Source organism: Aedes albopictus, chromosome 2 (genome assembly GCF_035046485.1).
Source record: "Aedes albopictus strain Foshan chromosome 2, AalbF5, whole genome shotgun sequence".
Classification (NCBI taxonomy): domain Eukaryota; kingdom Metazoa; phylum Arthropoda; class Insecta; order Diptera; family Culicidae; genus Aedes; species Aedes albopictus.
The window spans coordinates 48,646,033-48,669,317 of NC_085137.1; the positions used below are offsets into that span (position 1 = coordinate 48,646,033).

The 23,285-nt window shown below is 41.4% G+C and overlaps 2 protein-coding genes across 3 annotated transcripts in view; both read left to right on the plus strand.

Moving 5' to 3' along the window:
• The window catches only part of LOC109421516 (GTPase-activating protein CdGAPr), a 108,025-nt gene that overhangs the window by 76,350 nt on the left and 8,390 nt on the right, over window positions 1-23,285 (plus strand). The window contains exons 2-7 of one of the 2 annotated variants that reach the window (XM_062849653.1): window positions 144-665; window positions 14,564-16,404; window positions 16,509-16,750; window positions 16,817-17,085; window positions 17,340-17,890; window positions 18,833-21,685. In XM_062849653.1, the coding sequence (XP_062705637.1) occupies window positions 354-665; window positions 14,564-16,404; window positions 16,509-16,750; window positions 16,817-17,085; window positions 17,340-17,890; window positions 18,833-21,685 (6,068 nt within the window). In that variant the 5' untranslated portion in view covers window positions 144-353. Of the gene's footprint in view, window positions 1-143; window positions 666-14,563; window positions 16,405-16,508; window positions 16,751-16,816; window positions 17,086-17,339; window positions 17,891-18,832; window positions 21,686-23,285 lie in introns of those variants that run through there. The other variant, XM_029871219.2, reaches the window with a different exon arrangement.
• On the plus strand, window positions 672-14,552 carry LOC134287583 (uncharacterized). Its single transcript, XM_062849655.1, has 2 exons — window positions 672-825; window positions 900-14,552. The coding sequence occupies exon 2, from the start codon at window positions 7,675-7,677 to the stop codon at window positions 8,740-8,742; it is 1,068 nt and encodes a 355-aa protein (XP_062705639.1). The 5' UTR covers window positions 672-825; window positions 900-7,674; the 3' UTR covers window positions 8,743-14,552.

Below are 23,285 nucleotides of genomic sequence, written 5' to 3' on the forward strand. Positions count from 1 at the left end.
CCTAAGAATATTGAGAATTTCATGCTGGATGTGCACCTGTGATTAACTGTGATAGACCTGCGCCGATACATGCTTATTACTTAATTATAAATAGGTACAAACAACTACAACTAACCAAACGTAATTCTCTTTTTTCATTTCAGACCGAACCGGTAGCAATCATGTGTCACTTGAGCATGAACAGTGACGCAGCAAGCCCAGCCGGAAAACCAGATGACTGGCCGGCAGCCGTTTAAAAACTGCACCCATTCCAACAATCCACAATCTTCCTGGCAAATCCTTCCCCGGCCTAGCGAAGCTGAAGCTATCCTCGTTCAAATAGTGTTTGGTCCGCTTCGGTACATCGCGTAAAAATGATGAGTCACTCCAGCACCAGCAACAAGCACACTTCTGCCGCCGTGGTACTGACCGCCAACAGCCAAGAGACCACCAGCGGTAGCGGCAGCGGTAACATTAGTGGACCCATCCTCGTCGCCAAAATGTCTGAAAAAGTTCGCACCGTCAGTGACAGCGAGTCGGAAATCAACTACGATATGTTCAGTACCAGCGTCACGTCGGATGGCGGCGGAGCGTCCGTGATGAATACGTCGCAAATTTCCAATGCTTCCTCGGATTCGACGCACATCAAGAGTGCCAATCTGACGCGGTCCCAGAACATCGGAGGGGTAAGTTTATGTAGAGAGCTGATACCTAGGTACTAGATTGCAATTGAATTTTCCTGGCTCCCAACTGTGTGTTGACATGGTTTGAAATTTTCTCGTTTTTTGTATGCACTTGGGGGTAGAAGAGTACGTAATTTAATTTCAAAGTACTGTTAGAGGGTAGGTAATGGCACAAATTTCCCGAATGGAGGAGAACGTGCCTCTAGAGCCGACCTACTGATACCTGATAGAGGGTAGGTAACCCTTTAGCGACCAACCGTTTGCAATTCAAGTACATATTCCGTTTTATTGCTTGTCGTAGTTCTCTAGAATGTTTCATTAGATGTTACCATTACCGCATACACAATGCTGTTTTTTTTAAGAAATTATATAGCTATAATTTCAAGGAAAAATTATTAAGGAACTGAAGGACAATATAATGTGGCTTGCGCAAGTTTGTATTCTGACAGAGTTTTAATAACTTGGTGGTAGGGGTGGCACGAAGCTTTGCATTTTTTAAGATTTTCATGGATTTATACAAAAGTTTGTTATCCCATCAAATATTGCCAAAATGAAGCCAGAATCGACACTTTGATCGGAGGTTTTCAATTCAGATTTAAATTTGTAAAACGTTTGAAATTCTACGTTAAATTAACACGTTTCGCTCAGTCTGCAACCCCATACTTTTCCAGTCCCTGCCCGACATGTACGAAAGTGCACATAAGCAAGCATATGCATATTCTATAACGCATCTTATCACTGCAGGCGCTTACAATCGATGTTGAAAAACTCGATTGCATGTCCTCAACGGCACGAACATCGGACACCACCCTCGCCTCAAGTTCAATGTTTGAGTTCGAACCTTGATTGCTACACTGCTAGCTATGTATGCTCACCGTCACCACAACCGTCCGGTGCAATTCACGTGCTTCGATATTGGCAGGGTGTAGAGTAACATGTGCACAATTTACTTGCAAATCGAATTATGATTCACTGCGACTGCACTACCGCAGCAGCAAGCTTGGTTTATATGCAATTGCTACTTGTACGCTCTTGTAGGTATTAATATCGCACGTCCGACCGCGGTGCAGCAATTTTCCATGCATGCGTTTAAGTATTTCAAAGTGGCGGACATGATAGTAAAACTCAGAGATAAATATATGTAACACTTGTAATATTATTTATTGGAAAATAACCACAGATATACGAACGTCCAATGCAACATACTGTTGGTCGATTCACGACTAGATGGCGGTAGTGTTCAAACGTCAGACTTTAATTAAAGCGATGCGAGTGCCACGAGAGGCCAAATGTTTTAATCAATCGATAAATTGCTATAGAATTAAGATAATTCGTGTGTTGTATCTGTTTGTTCGTGGAAATAAAAGTATGGGTGACGCTGATGGGCATATTGAAATATGATTTTCGACACGATACCTGGTGCGGTCGTGAAAATTGTATGCTTTGTGGTGGGAATGAGTTAACTATTTATGAATACATAGCCATGTATAATGAATTCAATTGTCTGAAACTGGATCCGGTGTTCTGATCATATGATAATCAAAGATTTTTTAAACCGTATGAGTTTAACGTAAGCCTAAGATCTAAAATTCAAAATTTTATTTATAAACTCGAAAAAGAAATGCGAGAGACATTTACATGACCTGAAGGGAAATTTTCCACACAGCTGGAACTTGCACTGAGTTTTCAATCTTCTGTATTTTGGAAAGTAGGCAGAGCGCTGCTATTCAAAATGCGCTTCCTGATAACCGTTTGAATAAACATTTCTGAAGATGTATGACTAACTTTCTAGTGAATCCTTAAGCATAAGAAAATAGGTTGATTCATCTTGATCAAACTCTTAGCATTAGCATTATAGCATTAGCATTGGCATTAAGCGAGTCGCACAAATTCGTAGGTGGTACAGTCCCAGACCGCTGTTATGAGGGTTGCTTCCTCCCTGTCCGAACCAAAGCACAAAGATTTGGGGCTAATCTCTGACTCTTACACAAGACTGACGCAATCCTCCAATGATCGAGAACTGCCCTGGCCACGTCCTTGCGACTGCTGAGGAATAGGAAATTCTGGTTAGTTGGACACCTGAGAAAGATGTAGACAGCTCATGAGACAGCTCTACGATCTCTCTGACCTAGGTGTCACGGGAATTTGGGTGTTGTTAGTGGAAGAATAAACTCCAAAGCAAAAGTTTGGTTAACGTTTAGGCACACCAAATATTTTCAGACTGCTTCGAATTATCCTGGTTCCATCGTCATCTTTATGGCATTGCTGGTTGGTTGAATTATTTGATTCTTCGGTTCGGTAAATCTGATATATAAAATAATATTAACATCTTACGTCGAATAAGCTACATATCAGTGATACGCTCGTAACAGTTATTTTTACAATATTATAATATCATATTATTTTTATCATAGGATAAATTTACCTGATACTTACTGAAACGAAATGTTAATCAGCAGTAAAATTTAAAACATATTACACAAACATCAAAAATTTAATCAAACTTTGATCTTTAAATGTGTACATATAAACTATGCCTGGTTACTTTAGACAGGGAAATCTTCTTCTTCTTCTTTATGGCTCTACGTCCTCACTGGGACTTGACTTGCCTCGCTTCTACTTAGTGTTTTTTGAGCACTTCCACTTATTAATTGAAGGGCTTTCTTTACCCGCCATTGCATGAATTTGTGTATATTGCAGGCCTGGTAGCGAGTCACTAAATATTTAGTGACTTGGTTACTATTTATGTGCAAGTCACTATTTTCAAGACTTTTCTACTGAAGTCACTTTTTCTGTTGAAAAGTCACTATTTTCAACTATTTTCATCGTCCTGAAATCTTGCCAGTAAGTAGAACAAGAGTTGATATCTAAACTAGTGTCTAAAGCTATGTGTTATTGGTGACAATTCAATGTCTAGTCCATAAAGGTATACGCAAATTCATTAATCGCCTTTATAGAGTAACTTATTAGTGCATTTTTTACATATGATTCATGTGACTACACTTCAAACAGGAGTTAGTAGTGCTATTCTCGAAAAAAAATCTGCTGTTTTTTTTCTATAAATTACTGGCAAATTACTTAGACATTTTTAGAACTATTGATGAAACTCTTGGAGTTTACGTTAAAATGTTCAGTGAGCATGCTGAAAGCATTGTGTTTCTTTATGCATATGTAAGAACTTGCAAGATCTTCCATATGATATTGTGGTGCAGTTTCTGAAAGAAATTCAGACAGATTTCGTGGGCCTGATAAAATTCTATAAAAAAAAAATCAAAAAATACAGTTCTGAAAAAGTGTGGTTTTTTAATCTGTTTAGAATATCTGTTTTTACATAGTTTTTTATAGTTTTTTACAGTACTCCTCACCTATTTTCTAAAAAAAATACCTTTAAAAACGAAAGAATAATTCTGCATTCGGAAAATATCTGTTGGTGAGTCTTTCGGTATGTTTTTGTAGTCCTCTTTGAGATATCTCCGAGATGATACCTCCCAAAAATCTGCAGAAAAATATTTGATTTGTTTCAGGAGACCGTAAAATAAACACTTTTTTATTCAAAGAAAACCTTCTCCAGGACTTTTCCCAGAGATAAATCGACAAAGTCCTTCTAAAATGACTCTACATTTTTTTTCCTAGGATCAACCCAAAGTCGAGAACATGGCTGTGCTGTGTCAGGCGCAATCGGATCAACATATTTTCTCTCGTATCCAATTAGATCTGAGGAAAGGAACGATATATCAGGTATCAGGTATCAGAAGGCCGGCTCCAGAGGCACGTTATCCTCCATTTGGGACATTTGTGCCATCGCCATACATATAAGCCTATTTCATCATTTACCTGAGGGAATGGGACAAGGGATGGAATGGGATTAGGAAAGGGAAAGGTGATGAAATAGGAAGGGGTGCCCTAGAAGAGGGAATGAATGCATAAGCGCAAGGAGAGCTCATAGCTCATTGGAGGTAGCTTGTGACGTCATGCAACTTTCAATATGACATTGAAAGGCACATCATCGAAAGCATCCTCAATATTCAAGAAATCACTCAAGCAAAAACTACGTTTGAAAGAGTACTTTCTTGAAAACGTATACAACTTTGTGTAAAAGAGTCACTGTGGACATCCCAAATTCGGACGCATGTGAGTTCACATGAAAAGGCATGTCAGCCAGACGAACATCACAGATGTGATAATCGACAATGCGTTTCAAGCATTTCAGAAAGAACGAGGTAACCAGATGAATCTGGAACTCATTCCTTCTTTATACAACGCACGCACCCTTTCGGGATAAAACTATGGAGTAATTTCACGCCATGAAAATACCCAATAGCAAACTACAAGAGTTCCAAACATGTTTGATATACTCAAATCCTTTTGGAGAAAAATAGGACAAACCCCAATTTGCACCTGGAGATTTGAAGTAAGCAGAGCTTTTTAGGGCCCACTAAGTCGATTATATAGCTATAATTCTCAAGCGAAAACTAGAGATTCGTAACTATACAAAATAATGGGTTATCCGAAGATATTTTGAACTTGAACAGATCAGAGTTCCATTCAGGAATACCTCTTGCGGTCCGCACAGACCGCAGAGGACAAGCTTCTTTTAAAGCAATAGTTATGGTATACCATAATGGAGGGCATTGTAGGTACAAAATCATAGTGAAACTCTCTTAGAGTAGCAATGGAAGCGAGTTATCCATAAAATGTGGTTGCAACCAATTAGTACAGGTTCCCTAGTTTGTTGAGCAGGGTCGCCTGAATACGCACATTTTGCGAAAGAACACTCAAAAGTGCAAAGGTCACATGGAGACTCCTCATCTGACACATGCCAATCAGTCAACTTATGAGATGGGTTAGGTGCAATTCTATGTTAAGTTATCCATGAACTGTACTACCTAAGTAATCCATCCAACTGAAGCATCTCAAATTAATGTTTGAGCTACTTCAGATGATGTAATCATCGTAGCAATACTGCCAAATACCAGCGAAAAGATGCTGAATACAAGAGCTTGCTTGAAGTCATCAATAAGAAAATGTTGAAACATACTGTTTACGTTATTCAAAGATACAGCCTGCTCGAGGCACGACACTTCATTTATAATGAAAAAAGCAAACTGGGTTCACAAGGTAACCTATATAGAAGTTACCCTACGAAAATGAACTTTTTGAAGCCACTTGGGCTACGCACACTTTTTACGCTAAAAATTGATCTGAGGTTTCCTAGCCGTAGCCACTACCCAAACTAGACAGGATTACACTCTTCACAATCACAGCACAAAAAGGAAATATCAACAGCAAACCAAATCGGTGTCAATTGAAAAACGCCAATGGCGAAAACGCATTAAGCGAAACCATATAGGTAGTAATGTAAGCTAATTTACAACATTTGAATAATCCCGCCCTTATTTAGCCTCAAATTTGAGACTTAAGAAGGACAACTGATTATCTCGGAGAAACGCAAGGTCAACTGCACTATTGCTCCGGTTAGTGCAGTAAGGGCGTAATACTGTGGAGGACGCCCTAATTCTCCACAGGCTCCGTTTGTGGTTAGGTTTTTATTAGACCCCCCCAACCATTCATTCCTTGGCACGGTAAGCATAAAGCCGCATAACACCATGAATTAGAGGTCACCTGTTTAGTGGACTCTTACCACTGGATCAGGCGGTCCGTAGTGTTATTCTTAGCCAATTGAGACAACCGCTACCGACACTACACAGCTATCTAGGCTGATCGGGAAAAGAAGTTAACATTGATGGTTAACTTCCAAATGAGCCCGAACAGCCATTCAGTTCTGAAAAAGTGTGGTTTTTTAATCTGTTTAGAATATCTGTTTTTACATAGTTTTTTATAGTTTTTTACAGTACTCCTCACCTATTTTCTAAAAAAAATACCTTTAAAAACGAAAGAATAATTCTGCATTCGGAAAATATCTGTTGGTGAGTCTTTCGGTATGTTTTTGTAGTCCTCCTTGAGATATCTCCGAGATGATACCTCCCAAAAATCGGCAGAAAAATATTTGATTTGTTTCAGGAGACCGTAAAATAAACACTTTTTTATTCAAAGAAAACCTTCTCCAGGACTTTTCCCAGAGATAAATCGACAAAGTCCTCCTAAAATGACTCTACATTTTTTTTCCTAGGATCAACCCAAAGTCGAGAACATGGCTGTGCTGTGTCAGGCGCAATCGGATCAACATATTTTCTCTCGTATCCAATTAGATCTGAGGAAAGGAACGATATAACTTATTGGCCCAGAAAATGTTCGTAAGGTTCAAATTTCTTGTTTAAGTTTTCCAAGGATTTCGTTAGGAAATTTCACATCCTCGGACACCGCCGCGAAACATGAAAATTTAAAAAAAAAATATTTTTACTCTTGGCAGAATGTTCTCCAGGAATTTTAGCATATATCCGAAAAAAACACCCGGCAATTATTTTCATAGAAATCTATTCAGAAAATCGTCCAATAACTTGAACAAAAATTATTGCAAATTGACTGAATTTTTCAAAATCAATAAAAAAATGTTTTGTTATAAATCATTAGGTGTGTGATTGTTTATCATTAGTTCTACTATTGAAACAGGTAGTTAGTAGTTGGGTTAACTTTATAAAATCACAATCATATTCTAAAAATCATTGCATCATATTCATCTAATTCCGTTTGTCCCTAGTTCGTCGGAAACCGATTGTACTCTTGTTGAGAACCACTGGATTAGTCTCTCATGCTCTCGCCGATCTGCGTGCTCGCCGATAGCATTTCGTTATGCCTCGGCCGATGCACAATCGCAGATAATAAATTAGAAGAATTGTAATCGCCGTGTAGTGTAGTAACGTGTCGTCTATTTAATGTATATTTTATAGTGTAAATAAAGTTATGTTTTAATCTGTTATTCGCTACGCCTGGGAGTTTAATTAGGCAGTAATGTCTCCCGGCCACCCCGAACTCCAGGACGTAACAGTGGCGACGAGAAATCCGTGCGTGCAGTGAGGAATCGCGACGCGTTAAGTTTTCCGCGGAGGAGAAGATGGGCGACGGTGACACGATGGACATCGGGCGGAGTGAGCAAGCACAGCTCCAGCATTCGGCTTCAATGGCTGGACAGGATCTGCACCAGCGTCAGGTGGATCACTGGCAACACTCGCCGGTTCTGAGGTCAGTATACCAGAACCAATATGCTCCATTCCCATCAGTGCCCGTGGAAATCCGTTCTCAGCAGCAACACAAGTGCATCAATCAACCCTCGCATCAAACCCCAGCTGGAGTCAATGAATGCCCCATTGACTCGCTATCATATGATGAGCAGCCAGCGGTGCAAGCAACACCGACGCCATCATCGTCAGGTCGGTTTCCACTCGATCGAGAGCAGTACCTCGATGAGCAGTTTCGGCAGATGCGAGAAGCCAGCGATAAATACTTTGATAGTATGAATCGGCTGATGGAGCTCCAATATCAAGCGTATGTGGAGCGGATGAAAACATTCAACCAGCAGACTCAGTTGATGTTTTCTCTATGTTGGGCTGCTCGAGCACTGCAGCCAGCATACGAGTCACCAGAGTCTTCCCCGATCAGCACACAACAGCAGGAAACACAACACCAAGCACCGTTTCCAAATGATGCCGACTCTACGGCGGCGGTAATAAATGAAGAGCAACCGCGGCAGCCACGAGTGGATCAGCTGTTTGTTCCCGTGTCGACGTTTCATCGTGACGAACAACAGCAGCAGAAGCAAGCAATTAAAAACCCTATTGTCGTACCTGCACCACACGACGACAGTAGTGATGAGGTTTTCGAACATGCTCAGCAGAACGAGTGTGCGGCAGAGGTGTTCAAGTCGTCCGTTGTTGGATCACTTCGAGAAGAAATAATTATCTCCGATAAGCGACTACCGATGTGCGGGAAATGTACTGTGTCCAGTCTTTTTCGTCAGTCGGATCCAAAATTCGTGCAATACTTTTTGGATCGACATGGGCATCGGATGGATTTGGCACGTGGACGTGCCTCAGTGTTCAGCGACGTCTTCGAGTGGATGATAAACCAACGTGAAATCAGGATCAAGCTCCGGTCTTCGGTACACCAGTGTCTGTTAACCTGATCACCGGCAACGCTAGTAACAATGTCCACCATCATCGCTCTTCCTGCGCCAGAAGACCGCTGTAATGGTTTACCGTCATCCGTTTAGAGGGGGAGATGTTGAGAACCACTGGATTAGTCTCTCATGCTCTCGCCGATCTGCGTGCTCGCCGATAGCATTTCGTTATGCCTCGGCCGATGCACAATCGCAGATAATAAATTAGAAGAATTGTAATCGCCGTGTAGTGTAGTAACGTGTCGTCTATTTAATGTATATTTTATAGTGTAAATAAAGTTATGTTTTAATCTGTTATTCGCTACGCCTGGGAGTTTAATTAGGCAGTAATGTCTCCCGGCCACCCCGAACTCCAGGACGTAACAACTCTAGAGCAACCATGGGAAGTATAGAGTTTATGTTGATCAACATATCTATTGACGTTCATCAGCCTCATGATCATTTGTACCCATCTAGTCGTGCACACTTTGTACTAGAAAATTGAATATACATGCAATTTTGTACAATTTATGAAACGAGTGAAAGTTTTTTTTCATGAAAATGTTCATTATGCGATACTCCAGGGTTTTCTGAATCAAGTTTGTCTAACAATTTTAAATAATTTATTTTTGTGCCAAAAGTCACTATTTAGTCACTTTTTTGCTATCTGTAAGTCACTATTTGGTCACTATTTTCGAGAACTTGGTCACTAAATTAACTATTCTGACCATCACATGTTGCTACCAGCCCTGATATTGTCAGGCAAGTACAATGATACACTATGCCCAGGGAGTCGAGAAAATGTTCCCGACCGGAACGCTAATCGAAACCCACCGTCTCTGGATTGGCGAACCCAAGCCTTAACCACTAAGCTAACTGAACTAGAGGAAAATATCAAGACTAATATTTTATTTGGTTGATCTTACGCCACAACGTACCATTATTCTAAGGTGATCTACCCACGTTACGGGTTGATTCACCTTGATCAGATTGTGGATATGTGGCGAAATCTTAAGAGTTGTTCAGAACTCGGTAAATCCCATAAAAAGTTTCTTTATAATAGTTCCTCAAGCTATATTTATCCAGCATCCATAGTTATAGGACTGATACCTTGAACGCCAACATCCTATTATAATATAATACATTTCAAGTGAATATCTTGAAAATTACACATCATAATTGCATACTGTCTTCGAAGAAGTTGTTGACTTCTGTTCTACACATAATTGTGAGAAGTATTTCCCAAAATACTTTTTTTTATGATCTTTATTGGTATCTCATTCAATTATTACATTCATAGACACTAAACTATTTAGGTGTTCTGTGTATTATTACACATTATCATCACAATTTATGATTTATCCTAAATAAATTAAATTTCCAAAAACACTCATTTTGCCTTTTGGAAAAATGTTTGAGCGTTTTTGTTTTTGCGGTTTCCAAACCGATACAGCCTTATGCAGTTAATCTCGAGAATCCGATATGAATTAGTTCCAGGATTTCTCCTGGATAATTAATTTCTAAATTTCACCGAGAATTCTTTAATTAGGATCTCTTCAAGTATTTTTCTGAGGGGTCGCCCCGGTATTCGCAAAACGATTCTCCCCGAGATTTTTTTCAGAAATTCCTCAAAAATTCTTTCAGATATTTCTTCCGGGATTCTCAAAGAGATTCCACCCAGGATTTCTACATTGATTTCACAAGGAAAACAACGGATTTCTTCCGCGATTTTAGAAAAAAATGTGTCATGGGTCCTCTTCATCCCGGGATGTCCTCATTGATTTCTTCCGGGATCCTATCAGGGTTTTCTCAGGAATTCTTTCAAGGATTCCTTCTGGATTGTACTTGGAATTTCTTTAGGATTTCACCAGGGACTTCTCCAATATTATTTGTTGGGTTTTCTTTTCGGATTCCATCACTGATACCTCCCAGGATTTCCTTTGTTTATTGTTCCCGACTTTCCATTCAGGGATTCTTTCAAGGACACTTCTCGGGATTTCTTTAGAGATTTTTTCCGGAATTTCAGACACTCGTTAAGTTATTCATCTCGAGAAATTTTGAGGGATTCCTTTGGAAGTTCCTCCTGGATTTTTGCTGGGATTTTTTTAAGGTATGATTTCGAAAAAAGTCCGAGTCTTCGTCAAAGTTTTCTTCAGAATATAGATCATTGATTCCTTCCTGGGTTGTTCCCGAGATTCCTACCGGGATTACTTCATGAACTTCTGCCGAGATTATTTTATGGATTTCTTCCGGAATTTTTTCCTAGATTTCTCCAGCGATTTCCTCCGAAATTCCTTAACGGATGTTTCCGGGATTCCTTGTTTGATCCTTCCTTGGTGTTTAATGAATTTCTCCTGGGATTCTTTCATGGATTCCTACAAAGCTCTGCTAATGATTCCTCCACGAATTCCTTCCGGGATTTCTTCAGGGATTCCTTCCGTATTTTTTCACGGATTCTGCCTGAGTTTCTCTCGGACTTCCTTCAGAGATTTATCCTGAGATTTCTTTAGGAATTCCTCATTAGATTTCTTCATTTTTTTCGGGTATTTCTCCCGAATAGCATTTAGGGAGTCCTTGAATTTTTTTTTTTTTGTTTATATTTATGTGTATTTTAACTTATAGCTAATTCTACACTTAAGGGAGTCCTTGAAGAATTTCTCCTTCGGAAAATCCTTCCAAGATTCTTCTGTTGATTTCTCCAGGATTTTTTTTTCGGGAATCCTTTAGGGTTTCGTTCATGACTTATGTGAAGGATTCTTTCAGATTTTTCAATTAATTCCTTCCGAGATTACTGTAGGGATTTCTCAAGGTATTTTGGCATTTTGGATTCATCCAGGGTTCTTCCTGGATTGTCTATCGGGATTTCTTAAGGAATGTTTCCCTGAAGAGTCTTTACGGAATTTCTTTAGGGATTTGAACCGGGATTCTTTCGGCTTTCTTTCAGGTATTCCGCCAGAGATTCATTAAGGGATTCCATCGGCGATTTCTCCCGATATTCTTTCAGAGAATTTCTTAGAGATTATTTTATGATTTCTCCGGGAAACGATTTCGGGAATCTTAAGCGGTGATCTATCGATAATTCTTTCAACGTGGTGCGATATTTGGTTCTTAAGATTTGTACTTTAGAAAATTCAAGGCCCACGTTTTACATTCAACTTTATGGCCATTTTTTGGTAAATTACGTTGAACAAAATAAGTAACTGCAAAGATGTGATTTCAAGTAGTTGTAAGTGTTGAATGCGAAGTAAAACTTTACAAAACCAACAAAACCTTTTCGTGAAAACCAAGACCATCCCCAGGACCATCCCCAGGAGTTCCTTCAAGATCATCCAAAAAGTTCTTCAGAAGCTTATCTTGTTCCTCCAGAAGCATCAACACGCCTAGAAAATTCCTTGTGAACTCTGGTATGATTCCGTAAGTAAATTCCTCCAGAATATCCTCTATAATTGATTGATTTAGCTTTATGAAAGAGAGTTTCAGCCCTTGGCTGGTTCGTCTCTATCTTCTATGAATTGAAATATTACCTAGACACTATAATATTTTATTTAGTCCTCCTAGTGCATTAGGGTCATTTTTGACCCAGACCGTCAGCGAGTTGTTTCCAACGTGAAGCATTAGGAAGGTTAAGAATCCAGTAATAACTACTAAATCCAGTAATAATTAGAACTATTCTACTGGACCCTGGAGCAACAGGGTCCAAAAGGCCTATCTAAATTTCTGCACAAATCGATCAAGTATTCATCATCATTCATTATTCTGTCAGTGTAGAACCCTATTCCTCAAATAAAATCTTCAGGGTCACACCAGCAGAAATCTCAGGTGTTTTTCCATTATTTCCATTTCCTTCCGAACTTCCTTCGTGCATTGTTTGGCGCTGGTCCTTACCTTTTCTTCCCGAGTGGACTGTATTCCTTTGTGTAGTTCCCGGAACCTAAGAACTCTAAAGAGGCAAAATTTGAGCATTTGGGATATCCGTTTTAGATCAAATTTCAGGGTTTCTCTGGTTCTTGTATTAGCAAAGTATCTATCACATGTCTTGGTTTGCTTGGATCGCTTCTACGTGATGATGCAGTCCTATACTCAAACAAGTATTTTTGCGAGATTTTCTGTAAGAATTGGTCAGAAGTTGCTTTAGGCATCCCTTTTAGGAATGGTTCCGGGTCATTTGACCAAACGCCATTTGGCCGAAAGGGTAACTTAACTGATCATGCCACTGTTTTCTATATCAGTGTCAGTCGAAAGAACAGCCTATGATTCAAAGAAGGAAAAATCTCTGCTAAAAATATTCACAGTTTCAACGCCAGTAAATCCCTACTAGAAAGAATAGCCTATGATAAAAAGAAGGAAATATCTCGACACCAACATTTCAAAAGAGCGTAACTGCTTTTGCAACCAATGCCTTCTCACAGAGCTGTGGGTCGTATTTCATTCATCTCACGTAATTCACATCCATTAATCGAAAGAGGAGGATTTTATCTTTCTATTTGTGCTAGTGGATTGCTCGAGAGGGATGGGATACGCTCCACAGCTTTGTGAGAAGGCATTGGTTGTAAATGCAGCTACGCCCTTTTGAAATGTTGGTGCCGATTTCTGATGGTCATATTGGCAGCTAGAATGTCTCCAGAGTTAGCTTCCGTAACAAATTCTTTTGATCAGGATTTCGCCAAACGGCATTCGGCCAAACCTTTAGGAATTCCTGTTGGAACAGCCAAAAATTCTTGCTGGATCGTTCAAGAATTTAACATGTTTTTTTTTTTTTGTTTTCTATAAATGTCTCCAAGAAATTCTCTAGAACTCTATGGAGCTATTTCTATAGAAATGTTGGCTGTCAGGAGTTCTGCTAATAATTCTTCCAGGAATTCTCCCGGCTATTCCTCTGGCAATTTTTCCTGAAGTTCTTCCAGGAATTCCTGCAGAAATTCTTTTAGGAGCCAGTCTTCAATAAACTCCTGAATACAAACACTTAGAAGAATTAGTTTTGGAATCAGTTGAGGGATTGTTAAAATTCCGTAAAGAATTACACAACATGGAAATACAATGCATTCCATCAATTGCACCATGCATGCATACTACAGGTCGGACTCGATTATCCGGAGTCGGGTTTTGGAACTTCCCAAAATAATACATATCTTGCAAACGGAATGCTGTAAGAAGCTGACATTTTGACTGACACAATGTCAAAATTTCAGAGTTATAGATAATTCCATTCTCCAGATATACATTTGAGAAGCATTCGAACCCGACTCCGGATAATCGAGTCCGACCTGTATAGTGGAATCGACGAAACGACATTATCAGCATTACACTGACTGCTACGCAAGAACCATGGTTGATCATTTATGTCGACTCGCTCGAGAAAGTACTGCAAGGTCCGATAACCTGTTGTGTAGTTCAGAACTGCTGTCAATTTTGCGGTATGCTGCAAAATGAAAATGAAAAAAATAAAAAGATGATGATGATTGTGTATCTACCATCAACGTATGTCATGCCTAAACGGTATGATCTACCTACGTGATGTTTTGTCGTAGTAGGGTAAGCTAAATTCACTGGAGACCTTCGGAAACAACATGATGGTTGTTTTATTGTGATAAAAGCCTGGCTACCCCACGGAAACGAGTTAATTTAGCATACTTAGGCTAACCGAATCACAGCTTGGTTTATATACATGTAAACATGACATAAAAATTAGGCTAGTTCTAAAACGAAGTTTATATTGATTTTTTGAAAGTTTCTCTCAGAACCCAGAGCTTTTGTCCCATCAATCCCTTATTGCAATCTTACTCCTTTTTATACTAGTACACCCCGTTAACTACACTTCCTGACCCACGCTTCACTTCTTTCGTTGCAGTCCTGTCGTTTCCCCAAGCTAGAAGAATGCGCCCACTTCCACTACGAACGGGTTCAGCTGGGCAAATTGTCCATCCGATTGGTGTCGGACGAAAAGACCGATTCCCAACTGCAAGGACAAAGCGGCCAATCTTCCCTGCTGACGAGTACGGATCTTAGCACCTCCCAAACCAGTAATGGTGGCGCTGGTGTCACTAATCTGCTGGGCGGAAGGAATAATTGGTTCATTCTTCGTATTACTGCTGGCCGGTCGGATTCCTTTCTGATAAAGCGATCCTTCGAAAACATGCGCTTCCTGGACGAGATGTTGCATCGGTGTGTGTACGATCGACGGGTGAGTGAGCTGGAGGATTTGAAGGAGATGGACATTTCCGATAGGGTGGATGATGAGCTGGAGACGATCGTAGGGGTTTACCTGAATCGCCTGTCAGCGATAGCTTCGGATGCCATGACATGCGGTCCGGTACTGACATGGCTGCAGATCGATAACAAGGGCCGACGGTTACCGGTGGCCGATGAGGAAACCATGAAGAGTATCAATACTCCGGCCGTTGGAGCAGCGTATGGAGTGCGAAGGTATGTGGCGCAAGCCTGCGACGAGATTTCGATTGAGGTTGGGGACATGATTTCCGTAATTGATATGCCAAGTCCAGCGGAGTCAATTTGGTGGCGTGGAAAGAAGAGTCATTTACAAAAGAACCAATATGAAGTAGGATTCTTCCCACAGAGCTGCGTGGCTACGATTGGAGATAAAGTTCCCCGGCACATGCCTTTCCCAGCTCCACTGGTTGGTTCCTTAGCTGTGTCGCCAACAAAACCGGTTCTCAGGAAGCACGGTAAACTGATAGCATTCTTCCGTAGTTTCATCCTATCGCGGCCTTCCCGTCGACGACTGAAACAGAGCGGTATCTACAAAGAGCGTGTGTTTTCCTGTGATCTGGGCGAGCATTTGCTCAACAGTGGACAAGACATTCCAATGGTCCTGAAGTGTTGCGCTGAATTTATCGAAGAGTACGGAATTGTGGATGGAATTTACCGGCTGTCGGGTATTACTTCCAATATACAGAAACTTAGACGTGCCTTCGACGAAGAGCGGATTCCGGATCTGACACATCCGGAGATCAAGCAGGACATTCATGCTGTGAGTTCCTTATTGAAAATGTACTTCCGAGAACTGCCAAATCCACTTTGCACGTACCAGCTTTATGACCACTTTGTGGACGCCATCCAAACTCGTCTTGATGCACCGACCGATCTCAAACTCCGCCTGATTCGACAGACTGTTCAGAAACTGCCTCCACCGCACTATCGAACGCTGAAGTATCTAGCAACACATCTGTTGAAAATCTCTCGCCATTCGACTAGCACGGGCATGACTGAGCGGAACATAGCCATCGTATGGGCCCCAAATCTGTTGCGTTCGCCTGCTCTGGAATCGGGAGGAGTCGCGGCGCTTCGAGGCGTAGGAGTTCAAGCCGTAGTCACCGAGTATCTAATCAGCAACTGTGAGCAGATATTCGATGACAGTGGGGACGACTTTGGCAGCCATTATATTGAATCCCAGCCCAATTCCCTTAGCGATTCTAACAGTCTGCAGATTCACAGCGGTTTGGATCAGGATCTGTCCCTGTCGATGGAGCGACCGAAGAGCCTAAGTGTAGGTGGCGCTAAGTTGCTCAGCTTGGAGGAAGCTCGGATCCGCCGGAACTGCATGGAGAACTCCGAGAAGACTATTCCGATCAATATTACGAATCCATCGACACACATTGGTTCGTACATCGAGGTTGGAGGTGGCCCATCCAGTTTGCCGGATAAGTACCACACGGTACTACCAGTGCCAAGGTAAAGTATTGTTTTCCTTAAAGACTTATAGTTTAATTGAGAGTTATTGTTAGGCAAAAACTGTCATGAAGCAAGTACTAATCTTCAATTCTGTTTCCGCCTAGAAGCTGGAATAAGCGAAAATCCCATTCGTCGTGGAAGTCTATATTTACGCGGCAACCACGGCAATCGAACAGCAATCAGGATATCAAAGAGTACAGTAATCCAACTACGCCGACAAACAAAGAACCACCGGTGATAGTGACCAATGGGCGAACGTTGAATGAGGAGCAATCGGTGAAGCACGATCAGAATGGAGCTATTAAGGAAAGCAACAGCGGTTTCCTGCAGGATAAGATGACCAAGAGTAAGATTGTTCCCATTTCTTGTAAGTCTTCAAACATTTTATTTCCTTTCTTCATAACCTAAACAGGCGTGGATATATTCGATGGAAAATCTCTCACCATCGAATCGTGTGCCCGGTCCAATTCGGTTGATAGTTTACGGACCACCGGTCACAGCCGATCGGTATCGCATGATTCCTACTTCGATCTGCTACAGTCACCTCTGAGGGGTGGTGTGGTAACCTGTCCCAGTCGGGAACTGTCCGAGCTGGGGTTGAACTTTGACCGCGAGGAGCCTGAGATGAGGATTTTCTCCGAAAGCGAGAGTTTGGTGAGCAGTCCTAAGGTGGCCAAAGAGGTGAGTGTTTGATGGTATTGTGGTGATTACAACTTCCGGAGATTCATGTTTTATCAGTTTTAAAACGCCTTTTTTTGTATATTTTCGAGTTCCATGTTAAGTTTCTTCCTTTGTGTAATAATGCTGTGGTCTGCTGAAAATGCAGAAATTTCCTCTTCTATTTTTCTCTGGTTCACGCCAAAGGGTTAAATACCACCATTTCAGTCTCCTTATTTTAATACACAAAATGACAAACGCACATTTTCTCCCCGCAGTCGATTCGACGTACGCTGAGAGCCAGACCGGAGGAGTACACCAGCGGAGGAAACAGTGTGAACCCTAGTCCCAAGAAGCAACCACGGCTGAACATCCAAAGTCCGCAGGATGCCAACAAGCCTCAATGGATGATAGCATCAATGGGGACGGGTTCCCTCAATCCAGACGAAAGTCTGTGCAAGCGTTACAAGCTGGAAGATCAGTTAAGTGATATCCAGTTCATCGACTGTAACACTCCGGAACACAACGTGTCCAGTGGGGGATCTTCGCTGAACAGTAACACGATCTTCACCAGTGCCCAAGTACACAAACCTCCACTGCCAGAGGATTCCGATGATGAGCATGAGCTGATTGGAATCCGAAATTCTTATCCGGGGCCGCAGTATAGTTACGTGAAGTACGATTCTCCCATCAAGGAGACCCGGTTCAGCTATCCGGGAATGAGTGCCAAAAATAAGGAGAGCAGCAGCGTTTCGAAAGAGCAGGAAATGAGTGTGGATGAGCACCATCAGCCGCATGTGCACAAAAACGGCTCATCGTTGTATGAGAGGTATTTGAAATGAAATTTTTTTTTTGTATCCAAATAGAGATTTATAGTGTAGATCACCCTTTTTTTTCTGTGGAAAATTCAGATGGTTTTCACTTTTTATCCAAATTAGATCAGCCTATCCCATCACCATGCATGAGGCTTGACGCCTTTCGTTATATTTACCTTTTATTACATCTAAATCCAACTTTGTGGGCCAATGGAAGTCACTTGAAAATGCAAATAAAAGATGGCAACGTAAACGGCAGAATTGATACTTAACGTTATAAATTCTTGGTAATAGTTATTACTCTAAACTTGACATATTTTTAAAGTTTTATTTTATGTTTATAACCGCTACTAGAAATCTCCGGTAAAACTCCGAAGGAAATACTGCGAAAAACTCTGAAAGAAGTTCAGGAAAACCTTTTGATGATGTCCCTGTAAAAACTATGCCCGAAAACCAAAAATGATCAAAATCCTCCGGGGAAGTTTTAAGAGAAGTTCTTAAAACATGGAATGAATTCAAGAAACAATTCCGGGAAGAATTTTTGAACCATATTCTATTAATAGTTCCGATAGAAATTCAAGAAGGATCCCTCGGTAGAAATCTCTGAGAAAAATTTGAAATGAATTCTGGATAGATTTACTAACAAATCTGTTGTTCTTAAAATCACAGGTTTCTTATCATATTCACCAGCATTTATCAGAAAGATTTTCGTTCATCGAAATTGTAAAATTTTCATTGTGAAACTTTTTGTTTTTTTTTTGTTGGGGTCATGATAAGCAACGTGATTCCGCTGTAAAAAAAATCTGTCCATTAAACTAAAGTGAGCCACCTTCCATGATTGCGTCTTCCGCTTCACAGATTCTGCACACCTATTTCAAGTGGCTACCATTGAAGCTTCAAAGTTTCGTTCGTTCTTTTTATCACCTGTTTATATCTTCCCCTATCTCCCGCCGCAGTTTCATTCTGTCCAACCAGGCGTCGTCATCGTCGTCGTCAAAACCGCCCAAGTATCCCGGACGTTACAGCTACTACCAGGCGGAAGGTGGTCCTACGGGAAACAACGACGAGGGTCGGGATGATGAACAGCTTCAGGTCGTCCCGCGAAGTTGTTCGGAGAATGTGATACGGAAGAGCGACACCAGTAAGAGTAAGTTGAGTGTGATGACCCCACAGTCACCGGTACAAAGTCCGTGCTACTCGTTGCTGGTGGGATCGACAACCAGTTCCGATAACAGTAGCAATATGACTACTCCGGTGTACGACATGGATGTGGCCACCGTTATTGGTCAAGAGCAGCAACAGCCATTAGAAAAAACCAAAGAAGAGATTGAACCGAGAGATATAAAAGCACTGAAGCGTGAGCTATCATTGGATCTGAGCGAAGTTGGAGCCAAAGTTGTCTCCGGGAAGCAGTTGACAACGAAGAAAAATTCTTCCCCAAACACTCCCTCTCATTTCGCGTCGGATAACACGACCAATACGACAACGACCACCACCAGCCAGTCGATGACGCCAAGTGAGTTCTGCTATCAGAATCTAAATCCGGAATTATCTCCTGGAGAGCTTGCCACTTTTGCACAAAAGGTTGCTCCGGGTAATAAACCTGGAACTCCTATTAAGGCGACCATAAACATTACCTATAACGTTAGATCCCCTGTTCGGAAAGAGCAAGAAGGAAATATCTTCCGGTCGTCACCGACGAACTCCGGTGGTTCGGTCACTCCAACGTCCTCGAAAAAGGTAGAAGAACTCCTAAAACAATCGAATGACACTGACTTGCTGGAGGAAGAAGAATACCGACGGGAACGAAGGAGTATCTATGAAAATGTCCTGGTGACATCGCCTGAACCACCATCAGCGAAAGATACGAAACGACTGCTGGAGACTAACTTCGATGAAACGATGGTTTACGAACAGGTCAAGTTCTACAAAAACGCAGTGTCGCAAGTGAATGACTTGTTAGACGAGGAGCCCGAGGGAAACCAGAAATTGCTCACAGACGAATTATCGTCATCTTCCAAGCTGGTGGATCTCTCGATCAGCGAAGATGAAGCAAAAGTACCTGAAACGGATTCTTTGGAGCAGAAATCAAAAGTCAAGCTGAAAATCAAAGAAGATGAGGACGAAGAAGACGATGAGGAAGAGAATACGGATGGTATTAATAATAACAAACGGGATTCTCGGATCGGAACGGATTCGTCACAATCGGAGATTAAGGATAAGGTGGATTTCACCAAGAGTGAAGAAGAAAGCGATGATGTCCCCATGTCGGACGTCAACGATGATAGTTTGGAATTTGATAATACGGATGTGTCTTTGTATGAAAATGTCGAACTTCGGAAAAAGCCATTTGCTCCTGTCTATGAAAATATGATCCCGGGCCCATTAGTTCCGGCCACATCCACGCTCAAATCCACAACGGATGATGAATTCTCATCGTTTTGTGCCGACCGTAGCGATATGGACAATGAGATGGAATACCGGATAGAAATTCCTCCCAAGATAGAGCTCAAACCAACGAGGAATAACATCAGCGTGAAAATGTTGGCCACCAAGTTCGAGACTAGTCCGGTGGATGTAAATCCTCCCTTTGACTTCCACCATCAATCAAAATTGAATAATAATCGCGGGAGCACAGGTCCCGTCGTAACAATTCGCAACAAATCCGCAAAGGACTATCAAAATCTAACGAACATCACGCGAAGTTTGGACGAGAATGCCTTTGTTCGGGAATTTGGCAGCGCCCGAAAGCTAGAAAGCTTCAACAAAAGCATTCAGCAGATCCCGGAAATTGATAATATCCTGAACGAAAATAATCCAAATCGACGCAAGTCGCTAGATTTCACCAGACCAAAGAGCCTAAATCCACCGAAAAAACTCCCCACCCTGGTAGGAGAAGGCATTGAAAATCACAAGGACGCTGGGGTCCACACGCCGCACGACTGCTGCCGTCAGCAGCAATCGAAAGCTTCGCCACCTTCCGAACTCAAGCTGGACTTGTCGACCAAAATCGAAGACACGAAGGAAGCCCGAGCGTACAATGTCCGCATCACCCCAACCACCGAAAACCGAATCTCCCTAGTGCAGTACAACTACGACAACCGACTCAACCGAAAAGACTCCCAACACGAGGAAGATCGCAACAGTATAACGAGCATTTCTAGTCTGAAAATGTTGGGCAGCTGCAAGCTGGACCGGAGCCGGATCGAGAAAATCAAAGAAGAACGTCGCCACCAGCTTAGCGAGAAATACCGTTCGGAATCCTTCAAGGGAGAACGTGGCGACTACGGTAAACTAAAATCCAAGTCCAAATCCGAACTTCGCGATTTTCAAGATTCCGATACGATCGACCCAGGTAAAAAGTACGACTCGCTCCGCTTCCGGTCCAAATCCCGCGTCGAACTATCCGATGACCAACCGTACAATCTCGACCACCATAATCTGTCCTCCGCGGTCTCCCTAAACACAATGATGATCCCTGCACCCGGTCGAACGCGCCGAATTAGTGACGAAAAGAACCAAAATGATTGCATCGTTTCATCTTCACCGCCTCAGCGCACCGGAAGCGGCAGTAACAACAGTAGTAGCAACATTCCGCCGGATGCCAGCATATCGCAGGTATGTGATAGCAAATTTGAGCTGAAAACTCGCCAGAAGTTCGACAAACGCGGCAGCACCAGCAGCGTGACGGATTATCCGGTGACGCCGATGAGTGGCGGTGGTGGTGGTGGTGTGCTTCGGGAACGGGACAGCTTCAACGGAGGATCGACGGCCAAGGGCTTCGTTCGGAACTGTTCCAGCGGAACGCAGTGAGTATAATGTTTCCTTCTGTTTATTTCCAGTTGTGTAGATGTTACCACTAGTATGTAGATATGTAGAATACCGTCATATCCTTCTGGGAAGGTAATAATAGCACCGAAAATCACATACATATTCAATTACCTCGATTACACTTCGATTTAGCTAAGCAAATCACGAACTCACATGCACGCTTCTCGATCATTTGCTGATATATTTTATATTGTTTGTTGTTTCATTGGAATTCAAAGTTGAATTTTTACCCATAAAAAAATTAGACTATCAGTACGATAGTTTCCAGTTGAATATTTTATCAATCCTGTCGAAATCAATAGGGGAACTTACGTATTTTCGGCAGCTTTGTTCTCTTCGTCATTTAAACCTGTTGAACTGTTGAGTTGGCCTAAAATCCTTCCCAACCAAGCTCAGTTGCATGTAGGGGGATTAGGGGCATAATGGACACCCTAAGGAAATGAGTATGTTAGGCCTGTGTAACAGACAAAAACTTTACATATTATCAGTTGGCTTACAACTTTAACTTGTTTCTTACGTATTCCAAATATTTACAGCATGTAGAATGTCTTCATTGTACAGAAATATTGAATTGTAAACCGTGTGTTTTTAAGAGCTGGCAGGAAAGGTACGGGGCGCAATGGACACCCATCGGGGCATAATGGACATCCCTGCCTATTTTGTGCTGTATCTTTGAGAATATCGACCAGTTAAGTAATTTGCCAACGGAGATCAATACCACAGATATAATACTCCATCTTAAACGAGTTTACATAACTTCGAAATTATTTACATAAATTTTAGGCAAAAATAATCGTATTGATTTTTTTCAAACTCTCTAAAACGCCTAACAGTATGCAACGCGCGTACATCCATTCATAATTGCCAGTGTTCATTTCGCCCCGAATCGACTACAACATTGAAATTGCTATTTCCAGTAAGCTCTGATCAAAAATATAATACTTCATCCATTGCTAAATCTTCGTATACATGTAGATAAGCTATCAATTCACTTGTTTGTATGGTGGACTCACTCAAACACTCGTAATACCTTATTTGCTGCTGCTTCGACATTATACGAAATCCACCATATGAAAAACATATTTCAATTTCAATGATATTTTGGTTATTTTGAAGGAATATAAATGGTATTTTTGAAAAATATAACAATGACTTGTTCCTTTACACTTATGCATTAAAAGTTTTACATAAAAGTCAACGGGTGTCCATTTCGCCCCGGGTGTCCATATTTGAAATTTGGGCATATCCAAATTTCAAGCTATTTAGCCCACACAAACCCTCCATGACGAAGAAAACAAACCTGTTGCTAATACCCTTAGTCACCCTATATTGTCTGTATCTTCCGAAAATCAAAATTTAAATTCGACACGCAAAGTTTTTGAAAAATCCTAAACTTTCAAAGTTTATTCTATACAACTTCGTGATGGCAACATTAAAAAAGTGGATAAACACTAACCATTGAGTCACCTTAATAGCATATCTGCTACGAAATTCCACAAAAGTCGGGACAAGACTCCCACCTTGGGGCATTTACAATAGGACGCAATCAGTGCAATACTAGACTGAAAGTAATGAGCT

Bases quoted from the DNA above. Each gene is read 5' to 3' on its own strand.
- LOC134287583 (XM_062849655.1), top strand. From the start codon at position 7,675: ATGGGCGACGGTGACACGATGGACATCGGGCGGAGTGAGCAAGCACAG.